The sequence below is a fragment of the Montipora foliosa genome, chromosome 4 (genome assembly GCF_036669935.1).
Source record: "Montipora foliosa isolate CH-2021 chromosome 4, ASM3666993v2, whole genome shotgun sequence".
Classification (NCBI taxonomy): Eukaryota; Metazoa; Cnidaria; class Anthozoa; order Scleractinia; family Acroporidae; genus Montipora; species Montipora foliosa.
Window position 1 is genome coordinate 16,725,752 of NC_090872.1, and position 24,547 is coordinate 16,750,298.

At 39.4% G+C, this 24,547-nt stretch overlaps 1 protein-coding gene across 1 annotated transcript; it reads left to right on the top strand.

The window, feature by feature from the left end:
- The first annotated feature begins 9,153 nt into the window (after window positions 1–9,153).
- Window positions 9,154–20,762, top strand: LOC138000049 (uncharacterized). The gene is made up of 3 exons (XM_068846190.1): window positions 9,154–9,238; window positions 13,768–17,960; window positions 20,438–20,762. Exon 2 carries the CDS (start codon window positions 13,801–13,803, stop codon window positions 17,545–17,547), a length of 3,747 nt encoding a protein of 1,248 aa, XP_068702291.1. The 5' UTR covers window positions 9,154–9,238; window positions 13,768–13,800; the 3' UTR covers window positions 17,548–17,960; window positions 20,438–20,762.
- Window positions 20,763–24,547: the final 3,785 nt, after the last annotated feature.

Below are 24,547 nucleotides of genomic sequence, written 5' to 3' on the forward strand. Positions count from 1 at the left end.
TGAAATTTTCAGGCTTCTTTACGCAATTGCAAAAATTGCGTTCGTAACTGCGAAGATCACAGCTTCAATTGACATTTATTTGTACACAGATTCTTATGGCATTCGAAAATGGAGTCACAAATGAAACGGCTCATTCCATTTCCCATTTAAAAAAACTTCTGACCGAAAACTAAATGGTAAGCGGCCCCTGTTACGCAGGCTACCTCACCACCCGGCCATGCTGCCTCCTCAAATTTTATTGACACACCCAGGGAATCTAAAGCCGTCGAATTATAATCCAATTAAGTTTGGAACGGGTTCACATCAACTAATTACAGTACGTGATTATAATTGGATAATTATTTCAAACGACCTCAAGGGGATTGGCGAACACGTGGTGGTATGAGCGAACGACACTTCTAATCGCTTTATGGATCGAAGATTTGGATTTGTCTTCTATGCTCGGAAGCTGTCCTTGGTTCTCTTCTCGCCTCAAGCATCGTGATGGTAATCGCAGCAGCCACGCGATACAGCGCCATTTTGTCTCCCTGCGAGGTTACCCAGCCTATTGTATTTGAATTTTCGCAGATGTAAACAGGACCATAATTGAATAAAATTGAATAGAGTATGATAGCCTGAATAATACTTCAGTTGATCATAATCAACGTTGAGTGTGAACACGGCTTTAAGGTTTTCGCTCTTTAGCATTTGGTAGACTAGGGGCTCCGAGGGCTGAGGCAATCGTGCGTGACGTCGAATTTTCTACTCATAGTATTGCGTACGATGATTGACGCAGTTGTGAGAGTATTTGCCTGTAATCAATGTGGTCCGGTTTGGATTCCCAGACTTGACAGTTGACACTCTACTCTGCTCCGAGAAGTTGTTCTCCAACTCCTGCGATTTTGCATTCTCAACAGAAACGATGCAACGAAATTTTCTGACCTGTTGGAATCTTTTGGACTTGTGCAGCATGTAGAGTATGCTACACATGTACGAGGACACACCCTAGATTTAATTATTTCACGCAAATCGGACGCTACCATTTATGGTGTGCCACGTATTGATCGCTTTCTGTCTGATCATGGTGCTGTTCACTTTACCATCAATTCTAACAGACCAGATATAACAGTGAAGACAGTATCGTATAGGAAGTTGAAATCCATCGATATGAAGGCGTTTCAATTAGCCATAGCCGATTCCGATTTATGTCTGGATCCACCTGATAATCCTGAAGATTTAGCGATGTGCTACAACAATACATTAAAAAAGATCCTCGATGATCATGCACCGCTTGTAACACGCACAACTATTAATAGACCACGCGTCCCATGGATTACCGAAGAAATAAGAGCTTCAAAACGTGAAAGGAGAAGAGCAGAGAAAAAATAGAGAAGATTCAAGTCTGAAATAGACTTTGCTGAATTCAAAAAGAAAAGGAACTTAACAACAGCATTGATGGATAAAGCACGAGAAGACTTCTATGCAGACTTTATTGCTGAAAATAGTCACGATCAGGGTAAACTATTTCGTGCTACGCGTAGTCTCTTGAAGAAAGAAACATCTGATAAATTGCCAGCATCTATTGATGCACAAAGTTTTGTTGATGACTTAGGATCCTTCTTTGTTCAAAAGATAGTCGATATTCGTGCTCGACTGGACACTGAAGAAACATCCGTCAGTTCAAGCTCTATTACTGAAGTGTCTACACTCCCACCTGAGACCATGGAAGAGTTCAAAGAACTTACAGAGGACGATGTTAAATCCCTCATACAACGTTCATCTTCAAAATCTTGCTCCTTAGATCCAATTCCATCTAAGCTACTCCCTCAGTGTGATGTGTTATTACCCGTCATCACGTCTCTAATCAACATGTCTCTGAGGACGGGAGTTGTTCCTCGAGTATGGAAAGAAGCACTAATTACGCCATTACTGAAAAAGCCCGGGGCTGATATGCACGTTCCTCAGAACTTTAGACCAGTTAGTAACCTGTCAAAAATGTCAAAACTAACTGAGACAGCTGTTTGTCATCAAATACAAAATCATCTTCTCGATCATAACATCTACCCAGACCAACAATCAGCCTACAGAAAAAACTTCAGCACAGAAACTCTTCTACTGAAAGTAAAAAATGACCTCCTCATGAATATGAATAAACAACATGTGACTCTATTAGTACTATTAGACTTGAGTGCTGCATTCGACACTATAGACCATAAAATGTTGATTGATCGCCTTAAAATTAGATGTGGAATCACAAATGTACCTTTACGATGGTTTGAATCCTACCTAGAGAATAGATCTCAACGAGTCGTCGTTAATGGAGCTGAATCACGTTCTTTCGACTTACAGTTCGGTTTGGCACAAGGGAGCTGTCTTGGTCCTCTGCTATTTACAATTTACACTGGAGAGTTATCTGATATCATTAAACCCCACCTACCATCTGTTATGTGCTATGCTGATGATACTCAACTTTATGTATCTTTTAGTCCCAAGGACAATTGTGGAGAGGTTGAGGCCATAGCGGCTATGGAACGATGCATTAAAGATATACAGAAATGGATGAAGGAGTCCAAACTACAACTTAACACTGACAAGACGGAGCTGCTACTAATTGGCACGAAGCAACAACTTCAGAAAATAAATATGTCCACATTATGTGTTGGTAACGACTTGATAAAGCCTAGCAAAGAAGTCAAGAACTTGGGGGTGTGGCTAGACCCATCCTTGACAATGAACACACATATCAATAAGACTTGTAGTATTGCATTTTATCATTTGTATAATCTTCGTAGAATACGAAAATATTTATCACAAGAATCGGTGGAAGTTCTTATCCATACATTAATTTACAGTAGAATTTACTACTGTAATAGTCTATATCTAGGTTTACCTGAGTATCAAATCCAAAAAATTCAAAGAGTACAGAATGCCGCAGCTAGGCTTGTATATAATGCCGGTAAATATTGTCACATAACACCTTTACTGTTTAAACTTCATTGGCTGCCTATTCGTGAACGCATATTATTTAAGATTGTTTTAATTACGTATAAGGCTGTTCATGGGCATGCCCCTAATTATATCAAAGAGATAATAAAATTTAAGAAGCCTGGAAAATACAACCTTAGGTCAAATAGTGACAATTTACTATTAGAAATAGAAAAATTGAAAACATATACTACTCTTGGAGACCGCGCATTTCAAGTCGCCGCTCCAAAACTATGGAATAACCTACCATTTAATATTAGAAGTTCATTATTTTTACCATCTTTTAAGAAAGCACTTAAAACGTATCTTTTTAGAGAAGCATTTCCTTAAATATTTTAATTGCTTACACGACGTATACAATTCTTCTTTAGATATTAAGGCCAGTTTTTTATTTTTTATGCTATTCATATAATTTTAATTGTTATGAGTAATTAGTTATTAGTTATCATTAGTTACTAGTTATATTATAAAATTGTAATTAGGTTTTTTTAATGGATTTAGTTCCGCGCAGGTGAAAATGTAAATTGATACTTGCGCGTTATAAGTAAATAAATTATTATTATTATTATTAGAAACCAACATTGATTTGATCAGCTTCAACCCTTTGAATTCCAGGAGTGATCGGTTTGTAAATTCTCCTCACAATTTCAATTTAATGTCAGTCAGATATTATTGAGAATGAAGAATATTATCAGCTGAAGAGGTGTTATCTTGATATAACACCAAATTTCCATGACTACCAACAAAAAAATTAATGGTTCTAGTTAGGAGAATGAACGTTTCGATCGTGGGAATAGAAGGGTTAATTTAATTCGATTTGTTTTGATTTACAGTCTCTCCAATTTGTACAGAAAAAAACGTTAGCTAAATATGCTTATAATACTAACTAGTTTACCTAACTGGCCTTTTTCATTGAACGATTCGAATTTACTGTTTGTTGCGTGACAGTGTAGAGCAGTCTCTATTCTCGTGCATCTTAATTTCTCTATTCGCGCACAACCACAATTCCTTGCGCCTTTGACCACAACCCCTGGCGTTTTGAAGAAAAATGTGTTCTTCTCCCAATTAGAGAGTTTCCTCGTTTGTTCGCTTCAGGCTCACTCACTGCGGCAGCCATTATTTATCCTTTGATGTATCGTCGTGTCATACCGGAACGATTCATACCGGCGCGAGTTCACCCCGGTTTCTGTACCGGAGAAAGAATTTCATTTCGGTACGAAAGTTTGCAACGGTGTCATTTAAACGAGGAACAACCACTCGTTTCGGTATGAACTTCATTCTCGTTCCCAGAGCTGCGATCCTCTTGGCCGGCGCCACGGATCGAGCCGAGGCGCTGGCCAAGAGGATCTCAGCTCTGGGAACGAGAATGTATGAACTTGACCTCTGGGTTGACTGGAACCGGTAGCGCATGAGTGACTCTCGTCAATCCAAAATGACATGTATTTGATCAACGTCAAGTGTGCCTTCATGCAAACTCGATATGAAATAAAGTAGGCATCTTGTAAACACGATAGGAAATCAATTAGTCATCCCGGTAAGGAACTCGCGCCAGGGACGAGTTTTCTCATGCAAACAGCCCCTTTGATTGAGTTTTACTGGTTCTCAAGGAAGTCGAACAACCCCTTTCCAGGACCTCTCTGCTGGCTTGGGAGGTTTGGAGAGTTTGGGTGTCCTGTGGGTTTTCGAGCCGGAAGTCCGCCATATTTTCAATGCTGAAGAACCTTGGAAGTTGCAGGATATCTCGAGGTAAGTGAGTTGTTCGTCACGACAAGGTTTAAGGCGACGTGATTTGTGACGTTTCTCTCCCTAAAAGTTTACTAAGCGGGCTCTGGGAAATTACTAAGTACTTATCGCTAATTGACGTTTTCTGTGTACTTTAATAGTATCTCATGGAACTGTGCTATGATGTGATATGATTCGTATATTGGAGCTTGGCCTTCATTTACAGGTAACCAATCGAGTATGTGCGGTGATTTAAATCTAGTTTTCACAGCAAAGAAACTTGCCTATTTCTCGCCATCGGCACCTTATAGACACTGGAAGCATTGTTTTTTCCTTATGTAACGATCTTCCATCTTGTACATGTAGCGTCTGGTCTCATGTAAGGTTTTTTCACTGGAAACAATTTTAACTGCAGAACACAATGTCGATTGTAATTGTGTTGTAAAAACACTTGAATCATGATGTTTTTAAATACTTTGCTAATAGTAAGTAAATTTAATTAGCTTTATTGTACTACAGGTAAAGTACGTGTTTTTTGCTATTCAATTCCACAAGTCGCCCAAGCTCGATAGAATTAATTTTTGTGTATTTGTAGGAGTAGAAATATAAGGATTCGTATGGGGAAAACGGTTTTTCGCAAAATGCAAAAAACTATTTACGATTTAAAGTAGAAATAGGTATCTCAAAGTGCCAATGAGACAGTCAATATAATACATAGTTTGCAGATTTGTATCAGAGTTCCAAAGTACTCGACAGTAGTTTTAATTTTTTTATTCGAAAGTACTGAAACTCAACTTATCTTGGTAACAATAATACAATAATAGAAATTGCACACTTTGTATCTCCAACAACAATGTAAATGTCAACGTGTTTAGCAATAATATGGAAAGTACTGCTGTAATTTTTGAACGGCTGTAATTTTAACAGGAATATACCATAATTAAGATGAATAAAATCAGTGCCATGTAAAAAATTGCCAAAGCATTTTCAGACTTTTCAGTGTGAAACATGTAATGGGGAATCAAACTCTCTAGCACATGAAACTTTAAATTTGTTTTACTTGTAGAATTTTTATTTTGCAACAGGGCTCGACGCTAACGGTAGCCAACTAGCCACAGGCTAGTGAAATTTCAGTTTTGGCTTGAAGATTTTGAGTTTCCACTAGCCGTTGGGGCTAGTAAATATTGTGAAGCGTGGAGTTCTGGACGAAAACAAAAACGAAAATTATTTCTTATGGATAAGGCAAAAGGAGAGAATAGAGACTAACAACACAAACTGTGAGCGGATTCTATGGAATTTACTGCCTTAGAAAATGATAAGTTAAAAAAAAAAATTAAGAGAACGCGGATTACAGTTTCCCCACGCCACGTTACAAGCGATTAATCACGTGTGAAATCATACGGAACGTCACGGCTGCTGTGTCCATATGCGCGTAACTCTGTCGCAAACAATCGCAAGCACCTTCCGCGAGCTCGATCACAATCAGTTTGCATAAATGAAACACCTTTTACGTTCATCCCCAACCAATCACCAACCAATGATCGACCAATGATAGCAAACAAGACGCAAGAGATTTTTTTCTATTGTTAAGTCTTGTTGGCAACGAGTAGCAATGCAAAAGCAAGGAAACAACGATATGGAAACACAATCGTAAGCTGTTTCTGATTGTTTGCGATCAATCGACGATATTTTTGTGCAGGTGATACGTTTTGATACGTTTTGATGAATTAGAGGCAAGTATAAGTAATGAAAATGGTGTCCGAGTTTGATTGTGGCAATGAGGATACTCCTCAAAACAGTGTGAATTTAATGAATATCATAAGGGAATACCCCGCCAAATATACCTGTAGTAAAGTTCTTGATTACAAAGGGCAGTTCCTCCATTATAATTTGATACTGGCTATGCTGTAGCCTTTGCTGCCCCTCGAAAATGTATCAGACCCAGAATCGGTGACATTTCTTGACACCTCGTCTCTGCCTTCTTCTCTGCTACTACTCCAACATAAGAAGTTGAACACAACGCAAAAACTAATACTGCTTTTATCTTTGTGCCCTTTCCTTTTCCTTTTCTTTGTGCACCTCTAATCGTGAACTGCTGGCCGAAATTGACAACAACGGCTAATAAGAACATGTACACCGGTTTAGTTTTGAGCTCGATGTGATTGGCTTATTTTTTTCTATTGTTACATTACATTTCTTTTTTCTCTGGACCACTCGACATTTTTTTTTGCCTGCAGCTCGCCATTTTCACACATGGCTCTATAATGCTGCCGCCTCGCGATCCTTGCCTTTCGCTCGGATTGGTCATTGGCAACTAAAAAATAGCTTACCTTGCCTCAGTCTTGTGTTTCTTTGTCTCTGGTACCATTTCCTGGTTGATTAAGAGCAATTTAGGTAGTTTTTGGTTCCTCTTCTTTTCCCTTTATATATTCTTTCCCAAGGTTGGGCACCAAGATGAAGCCGCCAAACAGAATCATCGAAGGAAAAGGGCCATAAATGTGCTCCCAAATCTTTGATTGCCTGGAGATTCCACATAGATCACCGCCGACAATACCTTCGCAACCCAATTGTCTTCTTCATTCGAGCCACTTGCACACTGAGAAGGAATTAAGGGCCGACAAACTCTGCAAACATTTGCTTCGAGAGCCATAGAATTCAGCTTTATTCAAAACCCGCGTTACCCAAACCATTGGAAGATTAAGCCTAAGACTCACGAATGGTCACCATTGTGCCCATTGACCAATCGCGGGTCGCTAAGCATTCTTGACAGTTTGGGTAATGCGGGTGGTAAATAGCGCCAAATTCGATGGCTTTCAAAGCAAATGTTTGCAGGGTTTGGTGGCCCTTAGTTCCTTCTCAGTGTGCAAGCAGCTTGAATGAAGAAGACAAATGGGTAGCAGAGATATCATCAGTGATCTATGTGGAATTTTGAGGCGATTGAAAACTTAGGAGCAACTTTATGGCCCTTTTCCTTTGATGATTTCGTTCGGCAGCTTCTTCTCGGTGCCTTCTTCTTGGTGCTCAACCTTGGGAAAGAATATATCTAGGGAAAAGAAGAGGAACCAAAAACCACCTAAATTGCTCCTAATTGACCCAGAAATGGTACCAAAGACAAAGAAACACAAGACTGAGGCAAGGTAAGCTATTTTTATGTTAAGCGTAAATATGTTTTTGAATTTTGAGAAAAACCGTTTTCCCCATACAAATCCTTATAATTTCTACTCTTGCATAATACCGTAAAGTACAAATACACATATATATCGAGCTTGGGCTACCTGTGTTCAATTCAAATTATCTTTATTTCATGTGCATCCAATCCAGTAAACAGTTGGATGGAATAACATCTGATCATCTGATAAATATTTGCAACAGTATTAGACACTAAGGATTTAATGATCATGCAACAAAGCTGTGAAAGGAAATTTCTCAACTGAGGGATAGATGTTTCTCTGGAATAATCTGCGGAATACAAAAAAGTGTCTTTCAGTTCTCACTATTAATAATATTAGGCTTAAGTGTTGAGGTAATATTACATCAAATAAAACTATGATCCTTGCAGTTATGGACGCAATTTTAGCAATTGCATAGAGAAGCTCGAAAAACTCAGGACTTCGACAGGGCTTGAACCTTGCAATACCGGTGCGACGCTCTAACCAACTGAGCTACATGTATGAAGCTACTGACATTAGGAGCTGGTCATTTGTGGATTCTAATTTCCCTGTGAGGAATGAATCAATGAACGAAATGATGTTGAGTATACAGTAGGAGCTAAGAAATTGCATCCATAACTGCAAGGATCATAGCTTTACTTGATTTCATTTCTGCAGTTCAGTGTAATGATTAATTTCATATATCATTTCGTTCATTGTAATATTACGTGTAGGTTTTGTTAAAAACCAGATCACTGGATCATGCAATTCTAGAGTTTTGATTGGCTGGGTCATCATGGTATACATGTATGTAAAGGAAATTGTATGAACGCATGTGCAATTCGTGAAATGCACTAGCAAGTTATTTTTTATTTACTTAACAAAATTACTCAGTTGCTGTGTTTCCATAGCAACTTCCACTTGCACTTGCACCCTATAACCTATTTAATTATCATTGACCAATCAGAGTATACTGTATACTGTTTCAAGAGTATACAGTAAGAGCTATTATACCATGCTCTAAAAATGTCAGTAACTGCACACATTAGTTTTTTTTATCCATAATTGTCATTCCACTCATATGGGATGATTATTGCCAAATTGGGGCTACACACCTCATTGGCTATCTATTATCTTGAGCTATTTCTCTACACTTGTATAAATGTCTCTTACACTTTTTTATTTAATTTTTATGGAGTAGTTTCTAACAAGGTAATTTACCGGTAAAAGTATTTTAGAAATAATAATTTTGAGACTCTGTGTTTAAGATTTTGTTATGTTTTTGATCAGTTGGCGACTTTGTTCCTGATTTCTATTTCAGTACATGCGCCCCAAGCTCAGTGTGAGGGAAAGCCAACAAAAATTTAAGGATATATGGGAATCCTGATAAAAGATCTGAGAAGGTAATTTTCCTAAAAAATTCTCAATTAGGAAGCCTAACCTTATTGCCATTGTGGGTCGCTTCCTTCCTGTGTGTGTTTTTTTCCAGATTCGACGTGAATTGAGCCATTATGAGTTCCTCAGTTGTCAACGGTTATTATAGTAATATCATGGGTGACAAATTACTCCTTAATTTTGGTGCGAAATTTCAGCGTTATTATTACAAAATTGCCATGGTAACATCTCTCGTATCTCGATCAGAGCCAAGATGGCGTCGAGATTTAAGACAGTGACCATCGAAGAAGTTACGAAATTAAATGTCACGAAGAATTCGAAAGGTATTTTTTGTGAAGAAACTCAGAAAATTACAAACTTTAGCAAAAATGTATGCTTTAAACGAAAACTGTATTCTTCTTAATGTTCTCGGTTTTCGATACAATAAACCAGTAAAAACAATTACGGTTGTGAGCGTAATTTGTCACCCACGACATTAAAAGGTAATCAAAGGTAAAGGTTTGGGAAATTATCAGAATGTTGACAAAACGCGCGTGAAATTATTTCCTAATTTCATTCGTCGCCATTTGATTACACATACTAATTTAAAGGCTGAGCACTGAATTCTCAGGAGCCCACAAAAGTGAGTCAAATATTCCTGCTTAAAATGTTCCCACAGCCACAAATCCACCGTAGAATTCAAGGGCAGAGGTTTATCTTTCATTTCAATCTGCTAGGCACGCGATTGAAGTCCTGCCAGTGACATCAGGCAGCTGTTAATATCCCAAACAAATCGATAAAATGATGAAGAAGATCCTCTTTCACTTTCAACACCACATGGCGACCGTTGAGTTCGGTTTGATAATGAGTCTTTGTTTGTGGTTTGGTTTGCCGTCCCTGATGACTATACCAAACAAAGACTTTAACTTTAACTTTAACTTAATTGAATTTGTTGCGCGTACAAAATAGCATCAGCAACTGGAGAAGAAAACAGGACGATGTCCCAATTGATATTCAACCCCAATAAATATTAACAAAATAGTAATAATAATTATAATCGTAAAAGTATAGTAATAAAAATAGTAATAATTATCATATGATATGATTTACAATCAAGTTTATTTAAAAATAGCTTCATTAAAGGGGCTAGGTCACGCTATTTTAGGTAATTTTGTTCAATTTTGTTAATTATCAGCTCCAAACGTCAAATTGGCAGAGCAAGAGTCTTTCATTTGCAAAATCAAGGCCACATAACTACTGAGAATGATTTTCCAGCTGTGTAAATGACATTTTGATATAAACTGATATAAATTTGAAAAAAGGTGGGCCGACGTTTTTCAAATTTACCGAAATCAATCCATTACAATCCTCTCCAGTTTTGTCCATCCATGTCCCTTCTTGGCTTCCCGGTGTTTTGTTAGAGTTCTTCTATAGTTTTGAACAGTTATTTTGATATTTTAGTTAATTCTACGAGCATTCGATTAGTGCTGAAATTGCCTAAAATTGCGTGACCTAGCCCCTTTAACTTACACCCTCACGACTTGGAAGATGATAAGAAAGGGTTTTATCAGCATAAAAATCTAAAAGCCTCCTCTTAAAAGTATGAAATGAGTCCACGCTTTTAACATCCCTTGGTAGTTTGTGCCAAAAATTGATAGACCTGTAATAAAACGAACGTTTTAAGTAATTTTGTTTTGCGAAGCGTTCTATTTGCTTTAGAGGAGATCAGTTTTATATGTTGAGACCATTGGAGAGTATTGGTGACAGTTATGCCAAAGTCTTTAATTTCGCTAACTGTTGCCAGTGGGGACCCGTTAGGGTGGTATTCTCGTTTTGCGGGAATTTTCTTCCTAGAGATCTTCAAGGCCTTACATTTGGGTATACTGATACACATTTTTCAGGTATCACTCCAGATTTAGAGCTGCGTTAGGTCTTGTTGAATTGAAAGTTTGTCCGATGGTTTTTCAATTATCTTAAACAGCTTAGAATCATCTGCAAATATAGCAACTTTAGAGTCATGTTTAATACATTGAGGAATGTCGTCTATATAGACAAGGAAGAGCAGAGGGCCCAATATAGAGCCTTGCGGAACACCGGACAAGACTTGTAACCAGTCGGAATAGGTACCTTGTAGTGCTACTCGTTGATATCTATCAGAAAGATAGCTCTGAAACCAGTTTATTAGCTGTCCAGATATTCCGAATCGAGATAGCTTATTCAGCAAGGCACAGTGAGGGACTTTAGCGAAGTCCAAATAAGCTATGTCAATCTCCTTGCCGTTGGCTAGGGCTTCGATTGCTTCGTGGTAGACCTGGAGAAGCTGAGTAACAGTAGACCTTCCTCTAAGAAAACCATGCTGCAGATGGTTAGCCACGTAACTCCCGTTTTATACTCTCTACATTGGTTACCAGTTCAATTCAGAATCGATTTTAAGATTTTAATAATAACTTTCAAGGCCATACATGGTCATGCACCTGAGTATATAAGTAATCTTATTCATATTAAGAATCCTTCCACGTATGGTCTCCGGTCTAATTCTGAACTTTTGTTAGCACCTCCGTCCACGAAAACTAAGAAAACACTCGGTGACAGGGCTTTCACTGCTGCTGCACCATCACTTTGGAACAAACTGCCGAGTGAAATACGGGAGGAGGAAAATTTTGAACGGTTTAAGTCTAAATTAAAGACATTTTTATTTAGAGCAGCTTACCCTATGAAAAGCTAGTGATATATATATACATTTTTTTTTAGTCTTTTTATTATATCCAGAATTGTAAATAACTATTTTGTAACTTTTTAAACTTGTTTATTATTATTAGAGTTGTGGTGAGATGAGGGTATAGCAATGGTTAAAGACACATCTTTCTAGGCATTTAGATACAACACACAGTAATGAAATTGGTCGGCTGTAGTTCTTGGATAATGTGGAATCATCAGATTTGTAGACAGGACATACATTAGCCAATTTCCACTGGTCGGGAAACTTGCCGAGAGACAACGATAGGTTAAACAAACGGCCGACGGGAGAGGCAATTTCAGGTACATTTTCCTTCAGCAATCTACCAGGAATGTTATCAGAGCCATGCGCTTTGTTTACATCAGTGTCTTCCAGTTCTTTAATTACCTCTGGTATCGTAAGGCGGATTTTGCTTAATTGATGAGCAGGTATAACAGATGGTCCTTGGTAAGATTCAGAAGTACCATCATTACGACTGAATACTGATTGGAAAAAAAAGTTAAGTAAGTCTGCTTTCTCTTTGTTATTCGTCACAAAGCGTTGACCATCCCTCAAGAAGCCAGATGACCGATTTTGCTTGGTGGTAGATTTAACTAAAGACCAGAAACGTCTGGTATTGATGAGAAGCGAATCCTTCAGTTTAGCTGCATATTGCTTTTTCTTCATCTTAATCATTGCTTTAACCTCCCGTCTTGCTTGTCTAAACCGATCGTGGTCTAGAGTACTTCCACGTTTGATAGACACATTTCTCAAACGACTTATTACGACTTGTTACCAAACCGAACTCAACGGTCACCGTGTCATCTTCAAAGTTCGTGAGGATGTTTTTCATCGTTTTATCGTTTCGTTTGGGACATTAATAGCCTCTTGGCATCGCTGGCAGGGCTTTGATTGCATGGCTAGCGGATTGAAATGAAAGAAAAGCCTATGCCCTTGAATTCTACAGTGGATTTGTGGGAACATTTTAACCAGGAATATTTGATTCTATTTAATGGTCTCGTGAGAATTCAGCGTTAGCTTGCTATCTTATCAAGACCGTTGACAACCGATGATCTCATAAATGCTCAATTCATGTCGAATCTGGAAAAAAAAAACGTCACAGGAAGGAAGCGACCCACGATGGTAATAAGGTTAGGCTTTTTAATTGAAATTTTTTTCGTAAAATTATCTTCTCAGGTCATGTCTTCCCATACAAATCTTATGTGCCCTCACACTGAGGTTGGGGTTCCTATGATATGAAGAAGCCTAAAGTGACAGGGTGATAACGTCAAGCACACAATTTTTTGAACCCATGCAGTCAGTAAGCTTGCAAAACTTGAAAAATGTAACAAAGGAGCTTGTTTAAAAGGTAGGGGTGATGTAGCAAAAAAGCAAGCTTCCTCTTAAGCAGTCTTACTTTGTTTTTCCCGCTGGCTTGCAACATCTTTCATTCTTGTGACAAGATACAATTTATGAATGTCTGGATAAGATTCCAGTGGGTTAGAAATTCTGCATGGGACGATTGTGTGCCTTGTTACTCGGTACTGCTTTTCTGCAATGGCATACGTCTTCGAAGTTTTGTAGTCACTTGTAAATCAAGGCTGTTCATTTTATAAGTATAAGTCAAAGGTAATCGTTGAACTGCCAAATACAGCCACTCATTTGATCTTTGAGCTTACCGGTATTTGTAGCGGTGAATCATAGGCAATGTAGTTACATTCCTTAGTTAAAAATAATGGTTGGTTGGTAATTTTTTATCAGTCATTAATCAGACTCTGGTGAACACTCAATGGAAACCAATTAGGCAATCGATTGATTATTATATTTTTCTTTTCCATGCAGATACAATGTGAAAAATCGGTGGTTTGGTTAACTATGGCCACATCTGGTCCTCTTGCCAGCTCTCAGGACAAGACAAATGGAGCTAAGCTCAGTCGACTTATTATTGATGGTGGAACAACTGTACTCAGAAATGTTTTTGACACTCATCACCCTCCTGCAAAGGTGGCAGCTGATCTTAATTCCTGTTATTCCATCCTTAACAACCTTTTACGAAGAAGAATTCTCAATGGTCACCAGTGGGACAAGCTCTTCCCTGGTGGCGGAGTTGCTCCGGACTCCAACACCTTTGATATAACTCTGCTTTTCCTCCTTTTGACCAACATTTGTGGACTTACCCCTCCCCACACAGGATGGCATCGCAAACCAGCCGCAAGTGACACCACTCCAGAGGCAAACCTTGCCCGCATCAAGTTTTTCCGTAATCAAGTGTATGGGCATGTGACAACCACTGGTGTGGATGCACCAACATTCAATGCTCTGTGGAAGGAAATAAGTGCTGCTTTAGTGTCTCTTGGTTTAAGTCAGGCAGAGATTGATCGATTAAAGGCAGAGCGATGTGGGGAGGAGGATTATCTTGATGCCTTACGGGACTGGGCAGAGAGTGAAAGGGATCTCAAGTCCAGGATTGACGACGTTCATCGAATTGTTACTGAAATCCGTGAGACACAACACGACACCGATCAGGAAGATAACATCCGAAAGAAACTTGCAAGGGTTGACACCCAACGCGATGTCAGAGATTATGGAAAGAGATACTTAGAAGGAACCCGTGAGTCTTTCTTTGCTGAAATCAACAGCTGGTTGGATGATGAAAGCTCTCCAAATCGTGTCTTGGTGCTCAGTGGAAATGCAGGGATGGGGAAATCTGTCATCGCTGCTGAGATGTGCAGAAGAATGCAAGAAGCTGGCAGATTGGCGGGGAGCCATTTTTGTCACCATGACAGAGCACGCCACAGGAATCCCAAGGTGATGATGCAGTCTTTAGCTTGTCACCTCTCATGCTGTGTTCCAGAGTACAAGAAAGCTCTTGTGGAACAGTTCTCTGGAAATCTAGGTGTAGAGATCAACGACATGGAAGTGGTAGATCTCTTTTATTTGCTTTTTTTAGAACCTCTGGACATGGTAGCAGACCCGGGTTTTACATCTCTTGTGGTAATAGATGCATTAGATGAAAGTCAATACCAAGGGCGAAATGAGCTTCTTGAAGTGATATCCAGTTTGTTTAAGGATCTGCCACTTTGGCTTCGATTTTTTGTGACGACGCGACCTGAAGTTAACATTTGGGACAGCCTGAAAGATTTACGTCCACTGCGACTGGAGCCAAAAGATGAAGACAACTTGAAGGACATTCGGTTTTACTTTGAACAGAGTCTAAGCGTTTTATTACAAGTTGAAAGGCCCGAGCTTGTCTTAGATGATCTCGTGCAAAAGTCAGAGGGAGTTTTTCTGTGTGCCCAGTTTTTGGTAGATTTTATAAGGGCTAAGTGTCCAATCGTTCTTACCTTGGAACAACTGGAGAAGACCCTTCCGTCGAGCATCTCGTCTGTTTACCAGTCGTATTTCCAACGGTTGGAACAAGACTTGTGTAAGGAACTGAACATAACAGAAGAGCAATTTCTTTGTTTTCTGAGTGCAATTGCCGCTGCAAGGGAACCACTGCCGTTGGGTTTTCTTCCTAAATTGTTGTGCACGAAGTCGTCGTCCTTGAGTGTTATGCGAAAGGTGAGCAAAGCCATTGCCATTGTGTCATCACTCCTTCCTGTTCACGATAACCGTATTCATTTCTTTCATAAATCAGTCAAGGACTGGTTGACAGACAAGTCACGCTACGAGCAGCACATTTTCAGCGTGGAGGAAATGGAAGGCCATAAGATCCTTTCTACTCTTTGCTCTAAGGAATTTGACGAGTTAAAGAGTAAAGGTGTTAGCAACTCGCAATCCTTCACTGGCACTTCAAGGTATGCCTTGGAACATGGTGTTCAGCACATGCTAGAGTTAGACCACGACATGAGATCCTGCAGCATGGAACAAGTGATTGGAAACTATGTGTTATGTCCTGAGCTTTTGTATGCAAAGATTTGTGTGAACATATCAGCAGCCACAGAAGATATCGTTTGTGCAATGAAACACGGTGGTTTGAAAACGATATCTACCGATTGTCAAGAGACACTTTCGTCATTATTGATTGTTTTAAAAAAGCACCGCCAAACCTTAGAGGCATATCCGTTTATTATCTTTCAAAGTCTGTTGAACGAAGGAAGTAGTAAACTATCCTCTGACTCCCGCCAGCTTCTGGAGACCAAGTATACCGATAGGCCTTACATGGAGTTCTTAAGAAAAAATGATTCCCTAGGAGATGTTCAAGCTATGTTTTATTGTTTTTCACGGGTGGCTTGTTTCGATGTGTCTCCTAGCTTAGAATTCATGGTGTGTGAATGCTGCGATGGATCCATTCAGTTGTGGTCACTTGCTTCTAGTAACCTCGAATGGAAGCGTTATGTCAAACCAAAATACTGTGATTCGTTACTTGGCGTATTTAGAATCATCAATACCGATGATGCATACCAACCAGCAGATTTTGAAAGGTCATCCGTGTTTGGTTTTTACCGTTCAGTGGTGTTTCATCCCAGCAAGGATGTCATCTTGCCAGGGGAGCTAAGCCATTCGTTTTCCTTTAATGGTGACTTGAAGCCGCTTTTTCCTACCAGTAAGGGCAGTTTTTCTGTCTGTTCAATATGCGGCGACGAGATGTTAAGCGATTATCCAGACGATGCAAAATGTCTTGTGGTGTGGAATCTAAACGATGGCAAGGAGATTAATCGTTTCAACACAGATAAAGATATTTCATCTTTTGCGATGTCCCGAGATGGAAAGCTCGTGGCTGTTTCCCATTCAACGGGCTCAGTTTGTTTAGTTGATAAGGACAGTGGTTTTTTAACTCTGGCAGAGGCATCTTTGGACTCTGTGTGTGGAATGATTAGATTCTCACCGGACAGTCGATTTCTTTTTTGTGTACATTTAAAACAATCTAAGTTAGAAGAGTTTTGTTTAGGAGTCACCCAGGGGCCTGAGCATCACTATTCGATGGACGTTGTTGATGTTCGTAGTTGTAATTCCGTTGAGTTAGAATCCCATAGAATCGGTGGCTTTCTGTTAGGAGATCCTTTGAGTTTGCCAGATCTGGGCCTTTGTTCTGTCGCAGTGCTTAATAGCCATTCTGTTTTAAAGAAGGGCTGGTGGGAACGTTACATAGAAATGGTTTATCGGAATCCACCAAGGAAGAACCCTGAATCCCTATGTTTCGATTCTCTTCTATTCTCGTTAACCGGCGAGAGTGTTTATGCGAAAGTCATGGTTTTAAACAGATCGCGGCACTATACGGAACGAATTATGGCTTTGGACGTTTTAAATGGGGAAGTCAAGGGACAGAAAGAGTTTGAGAGTCAAATTATGCGTGATTTTGTAGCTTTAAAAGAAGGCATTTTGATTGCAACGAAGATCACTCTTGAACTGTGGAACTTTAATTTGTCAGTCTGCATGCGACGATGGATGTTTGGCGCGGATGCTCTCTTTTCTATTTCAGATGATCAAGTGGCATGCATAACATTTGAAAAGCGAGGTGGGGTCATTTTGGATGTTGTTGGAGGAGAGATTGTGGAAGCATTTAAACTGCCTCCCGGGAATTTGCTTGCTTGGCACAAGGGCCTCCAGGTGTTTACCGTCACTAATAAAAGGGGGGAAATTGTACTGAAGCAACTTGGTAAAACCGAACCGCTCTAGCATTTCTTCGTGGGTCCCATATTTAAGATTTCTGATGAGAAGGCATCATTTTCACCCGAGAGTCAATTTATTTTGATAAACAGGCCCCGCGCGCATACGTACGTTCTCGATACAATTTCTGGTGAAGTGAGTCTTAAATTGAGTCATGACGACCTCCTTTGCGATTGTAAATTCATCAGTGACGAGGAGTGTGTTTTTCTGAAGACCGCCTGTTCCGCATCTCGCTCTCTCCTTCAGCTGTTCAACGTAAGGTCTGGAGATCTTCTTGTTGTAATGAATGTTTTGGGCGATACGGCCTCCTGTTGGGCAACATTTCCTAGATCGAGTCTCATTGCCATTGGTTCAGGTCAAGGGTTAGAAATCATCAAAGTAAAATACCCGGGAGAAGAGACACTCAGCAGTGAGGCAAAAAAGTAAGTTTTTCTTTTTTAATACACATAATCTTTTTTTATCACCTACGGGGCAAAATTACTGAATGCTGATTGGCTGAGACGCAGGTCATTTTTTTCGTAATCACGAGGACAATTTTGGTAATCAAGAAGGGGGCATGATTACTTGATCCTGATTGGTTAACAGTTGCTCATCCAGAGCAAGCAAAGTTACAAGAGAATCCTCTTCCAGAATAAACTTCTTTTTTGTGCACATATCAAATACATTTTAAGCGCTATTTCTATTGACAGCATCGATTTATTGAATTGAACTTTAGCCGAATGGGAACGTGTTGATTCTCATTTGTTGCGTCACGGACGGGCTTTCCCCAATAACTTTGCCCTTTATGTGATAAACATGTAATCGCTATGTTCCCTCGTGCAATTAAGGATTAAATTCACTTGTATTTTCTCGGGCAATTTTGTGAAAACTTTGAAACTGCGCGTGAAGTTAATCCTTAATTGCCATCGGTCCCATGCGATTACATGTTTATCACATAAAGGACAAAGTTATTGAGGGAAGCCCGTTCCGTGCCGCGACAAATACTGAAATTATCAAGGTAAAATACCCGGGATAGGAGACACTCAGCAGTGAGGGTAAAAAGTAAGGTAGCAATTGATTGTATCAAAGACAACCTTTTTTTAAATGCATGTAATCTTTCAAATACTGTATCCACTATCGTGGCCAGCAGTACCATGAGCGAATACTGCTCGGCAAATGACCACACGACCCGCCGATATCACAAGATATTCTGTGTGTACTTCGAGCTAGCCCACATGAAGAGTATAAACCATTATCAGTCTGTTGTGATTGCGTGGAAGTGTTTGTTATTCCCATATATGGTGATATGGGGATAGGTACTTGGTGTATTTTGTCATTTAGTGGTTATCTATTGCACAAAATTATCTAAGCACGGTAAAACCTTCAGGGATAGGATTAGCGTTAGCGTTAAGTTAGGGTAATTGTATAATTACTGAACGGTTTATACCTTGTTTAAAAAAATTTGAAACAATAGAAAAAGAGACACCAAGTACTTATCGATATGGGTGTGCATGACGGGGTTCAGTAGTTTGCTTGTGGGCTCATTCTCGCACCCCTTAATTATGGCGTAGGGCTCTGTATCCAATTTCCGCTCTTAATACTTAATGTCCTGTGGACAAGAGCCGCTAAAGTTGTTTTCAAATATTACCCGCCCTGTTGATGGGTGAAACTCTTTTAAGTAAATCCGGTTCAAAACAGATATAAATCAGTTTAAAGCTAGGTGAACACGAAGTAACACGAATCCCGCGGTCAGGCCAGTACCCTCGGCGTGCGCACAACGCTAATATGACACCGGAGTGGCAGCCATGGACAGCTGTTTCGACCTTGTTAGACTTCGTCATCATAGCATAGCTGTAATGACAGAGATAACGATGACGATGACAGCCTCTAGAGGGCCTGGATGAGGCTGTTTTTTTGAAATATGTAAAGATCCTAGTTTGGCGAGGAGCAAGAAAACAAAAATGACATGTGACCGCTAACTGTTACTAGGGACGTTAAGCAAGGACGACGATGACGACGGATACGAGATCGTTGTCTAAAAACATTATTTCCCGTTATTGTAAAATTTTTGCGATTACTCCAAGTAGCTCTACATGGAATGTGAATGTCAACATTTCAGAACTAAAATTGGTAAGAACGGTGTGGATATTTAGAGAGACGTCCTCACGGTATGTGCCATTTACATCCCAACCGGAATTTCCGGAATTTCTTGGTAAATGGAAAACGCCCGTACACACTCAAATGGAAAACCGCACCGTGCAGAGGTTTTGTTTTTCCTCATTAGAGCTATTGTTTTGTGGCGTTCTGGTCCCTAGCATAGAGCGTTTTCACTCACGTGGCCAGCAGCCATATTGGATTACTGAAACAAGAAAGTATTTGCATTAAAATAGTGTTCAATTCCCGGAGGATTATTTTGATACACCATCATGGCCCCCATTCCTTTGTTTGGAACATCAACATGGCCGCCGTGACGTCATGTGAAAACTCTCTATATGGAGGCCCGAATTGCTGACAACGGTGGGCAACTCTTTGCATTGTGGGAACGTTAACTGCGGATTACAAGTGTACGAGCAGCGGGGCCACGAGTCACATTGTTACGATTTGACTCACCATACGGATATCTGTAGATAACAGGCAAAAAGTTGCGCGAAATCAAAGAGGTTTCTTTTATTTGAGCAAAACGCAAATCTCAGCTTGACGTTTGCCGTTGACCGCCAACGCGATTCTACATCTCTCTTTTGCGCATGCGTTCGCTGAAAACAAAAGCAATAGGCAGAGTTTTAAGTCTATTTGGCTTAAGTTTTCTATTCGACTCCAAACTCTATTCTTAAAACGTGACCCTCTGTAAATTTGCCTTGTTTGATTAATTGAAATACAATAAAGGATTGATCGATTAGTTGATTAATTTGTTTTCCCGCAGGCGCAAGCTTCAGGAGTGAGTGTTGATTGAGTCTTGTGAGCCGAAGAAACAAGGGCTGACCATTGGACAAGGTTTCCTGCATTTTCAGGACAAACACAAGTGAACTTTGTGAAACTTGTATATATTCTTAACTGTGTCAGACTGGCAGAGCTGTACAGTTTTTCTCGATTTGTAGTTGATGAGCATGAATTTTCAAACTTGGTTGTCATGACCTTTTGAGTAAGTATAGGAGACTTTTAGCAGACGAAAGGTGCAACAGCACACACAACGTTTCTCGCATGGAGTACGTTACAGTGTTTACGATTTACGTTGCTGTCGATTGGCGACGAAAGTCAGTATGTTTACGATTAGAACTGTGGATAAATAATGGGTTTTTTTAATCAGTCAGGGTCTCTTTTTGATGCCTTGAGTAAATAACGTTGTATTTTAAACTGTACGTTTCATCTTAAAATCTCTTCCCATCTAATTCTTGTATGTGAAGTTTTGCCGTTGGAAACTTTGCAAGTGTTTTAAATGCGTTTTATTCGAATGTGTATCCGGCCGGGTATGTTACATTTATCTACAAGTTTTGAAGACGTTTAGTTAAACACGGTTTTAAAGTGTTTTCTTTTTAACTCATGAATACTGAGTTTTGTCGACTACAAATTTAGCACAGATCAAACAATGAATTGAAACTTACCTGAATCTCATGTAACAGCCAGTTCTACATTTTTTCTGTGACTTATTTTCATTATGTTAAGCCCAGGTTAATTAAACATGTCTTGTTGGTGTTAATGGCGTATTAGTTTGAAATTTGCGACTTCGTTTTTTTTCTTGTTCTTTATTTTTTGGTCCCTATTTTTTCCTAAGGTCGGCATGACAGTTATTAAAAGGCGTGTCTCACGTCGTTTGGTTGTTTTTCATGTTAACCTTACGCGAAATAGATATAAGAGAGAGTGAGAGTGGTATAATCTACTATGTTTATATAAAGGAAAGTTATATGTATTTCGCGTAAGCGTAATATGAAAGAATAACCCGTCAGTTCTACCTGTGGTCACGGACCTGTTTAACACTTCCTTCTCGAGAGCATACTTTCCAAAGGAAGGAGACCATGAGGTTCTTAGTAATAAACGCTCCATCTCTCTGTCGCCTGTGATGTCTAAGGAACAATTGGCGTATGAACAGTTTGTGGAGTTTCTAACAACCAACAACATGCTCTCAAGTAATCAGGGCTCGGTTTTTCCAAAGCCGATTAACTTAATCCAGGATTACTTAAACTTTGGTTTCATTTTTTCTACTTTTTGGTGAAAGTTTCTTTTGCTTAGTTTTGTTTTTCGAGATTGACTTCCTCTAATTTGCCGAATATCAGCGTTGAACAGCATTTGGGAGTAGAGAAATAAACTCCTTAGTAAGTTTTTAATTTGGGATTAGCGTTAATCGGTTTTTGAACAACCGGGCCCAGAGCGGTATTAGCAAAAGCCATTCAACTCAAACGTTAGGGATACTTTTCACCAGTCATCTATATAAGGCAATTGATGAGGGAAATGTGACCGCTGTGCTGATGTTGGACCTTATAGCAAGGGCTTTGACAGTATTGATCATCAGATACTGTTTGCGAAACTACGGAACCTCAATGTGTCGGATTCAAGTTTGACTTGTTTTCAAAGTTACCTGTCTGGCAAAACTCAACGCGTGCAAGTCCATAGCTCCCTCCCGAGTTCTCTTACGGTTAGCCGTGGTGTACCACAGGGGTCAATACTTGGGCCCTTCCTTTCCAACCTGTACATCAATGACTTACCTTCAGTCTGCCACATTTGTAGCGTCGAATCTTATGTAGCCGATTCAAAGCTTTACATCTCACTTTCTAAAGAGGATGTTCATACAGGACTTGAAGACCTTCGACAGGATTTGAATCGAGTTGCTTCCTGGTGCTGCGAAAACTGACTCCTGCGCTTGGCTCCAAAAAAATGCTGGCGCAAATATCTATCCCGCCTTTAACATTTTAAGGAAATGAACTGCCTGTTGTTGACTCAGTGAAAGACCTTGGTGTGATAGTAGATAAGCACCTATCCCGGCTTTCATGAACACACCAGCACTTTGGCAAGTGAACTGATACAGATGAGCAAACTAGCAATAATCAGCAGAATTCGTCACTTGTTTGATAAATCTATTCTTTTAATTGTTATAAACTCGTTTTTACTAAGTTATTTTATTGTTCACCCTTATGGTCAGGTACTAGTAAATCTAACATTTCTAAACTTCAACATGTTCAGAACTTTGCAAGCCCGTTTGTTATCCGGGAAGAAGAAATATGAACACATAACACCTACTCTCAAAGAGTTGAACCTGCTTTCAGTACAAGAGGCTTTTAGATTTCGAGAGGCCGTTCAGATATTCGAATCTATGAATAATCAGGCACATACAGTAGCTATTTGGTAAATATGTTTGACTTTCAGGAGAGGTCCCATGTTCATAGCTATAACAATAGGGACAAACGATCTTAATATTCCGAAGTGCCGCACAGTGCTTGCCCAAAAGTCGTTCCAGTATCGCGGCGCAGACAACTGGAATTCCTTGCCAGGAGAGTTGCGCAATCTCTATAGTTTGAGTGTTTTTAAACGTAGTCTGAGAAGTCATCTCAGTAGTGACTGATTAGTTAATTAATCATTTCATATATTATGGATAGGTTTTTACCTCAGTATACGTAGGGTATTATTTATTGTAAGGTATTGTAGACTAGTATCGATTAGTTAAACATTGTAAGTGAGGTCGGAAGATCCCCGTACGGGAGCCCTAATAGAGTTATTTGTATATCCTGTGTGACCTGCAATAGGTTGTTTGTTTTAGTCCAAGTTAAAGTGATTTTATATATTCCCCTGACAGCCTCGATTAGCTCTGCTGTTTACGGGCAGAGCAGGACATCGTAATTGATTGCGTTCTTTATAATCGATTGTAATTGGAACTACAGTATAATGATTGTAATTGTAATAAAAGTCAAGTTAAGATGCTGATCATCGCAATTATTAATTAACGTTACTTGAACAGTAACGAAAGGAAAATCTGAATTTTTGAGGCTTTCCTTCCGTTACTGCTCAAGTAACGTTAACTAAATAACTGCGATGATCAGCATCTTAACTTGATTCATCTCTCCGCAGTTCAAATAGGTATGGCTTCATATATATTAACTTTCGTCATATTTGTAATACTAAAAAAGGTCTCGATAAAGGTAATATACACTACATTGAAGTGACACTCTGATGATCGTTCCCTGTTTGATCCTGCTAGTAATCATATCCTTATCTAAGAGATTAAGTGATCCGCAGTCAGGTGTACAAGTATCAGGAGGACTCGTACTGATGACTCATTAAATCACTTATTATTTATAGGGAAGATATTTATTTACAAACATTGCTTTTGTTATTCAAATGTGCCAACCACATGGACAAAAGACCCTTTGTTTCGACGGTTAATCAGGCTCTTGGTTTGCACATTAATGACCGAGTAGGTGACGTCAACAACATCTTCGATGTTTGATTGACAGACAAACAAAAAGTTGAAATCGTAAATTGCAAGGCGATACGACAAATATATGCCCATATCCTAGCCTAGCTGCAGGTTGATGGATCAGTTTTTTTCTCAATTGACTGAGCCGAGCTAATTTATGTAACAAAGGATTCCAAATAGACTAGTAGTAGCTAAAATCGCTAAGTGCCAACGAGACAGTGAATATGTAATACGTAGTTTGCAGATTTGTATCACAGTGCTATTTTTGAAACCCAATAGTAGTTGGAATTTTTATTTCAAAGTGCTGCACTCAACTTACCTAAGTTAACAATAGCGATGTTTCTCGTGACTTCACTTATTGTTATCGTTGAAACAATGACTTCTTTTGTTCCGTGGTTGGCAAATTTGAATATCAAGAGAAATAATAATAATAATAATAATAATACGCACCTCTCTCTGTGCAGGGATGCAGGGCTGGCGACTGCTGGTGGCGAGAGCACTCGCCTCCTACCATTATGGCCTGGGTTCGGTTCCCAGAATCGGTGTCATGAGAGAGTTGAGTTTGTTGTTGTATGTTTTTTTCTCCGGGTAATCTGGTTTTCTCTTCTCCTCAAAAACCAACGTTTG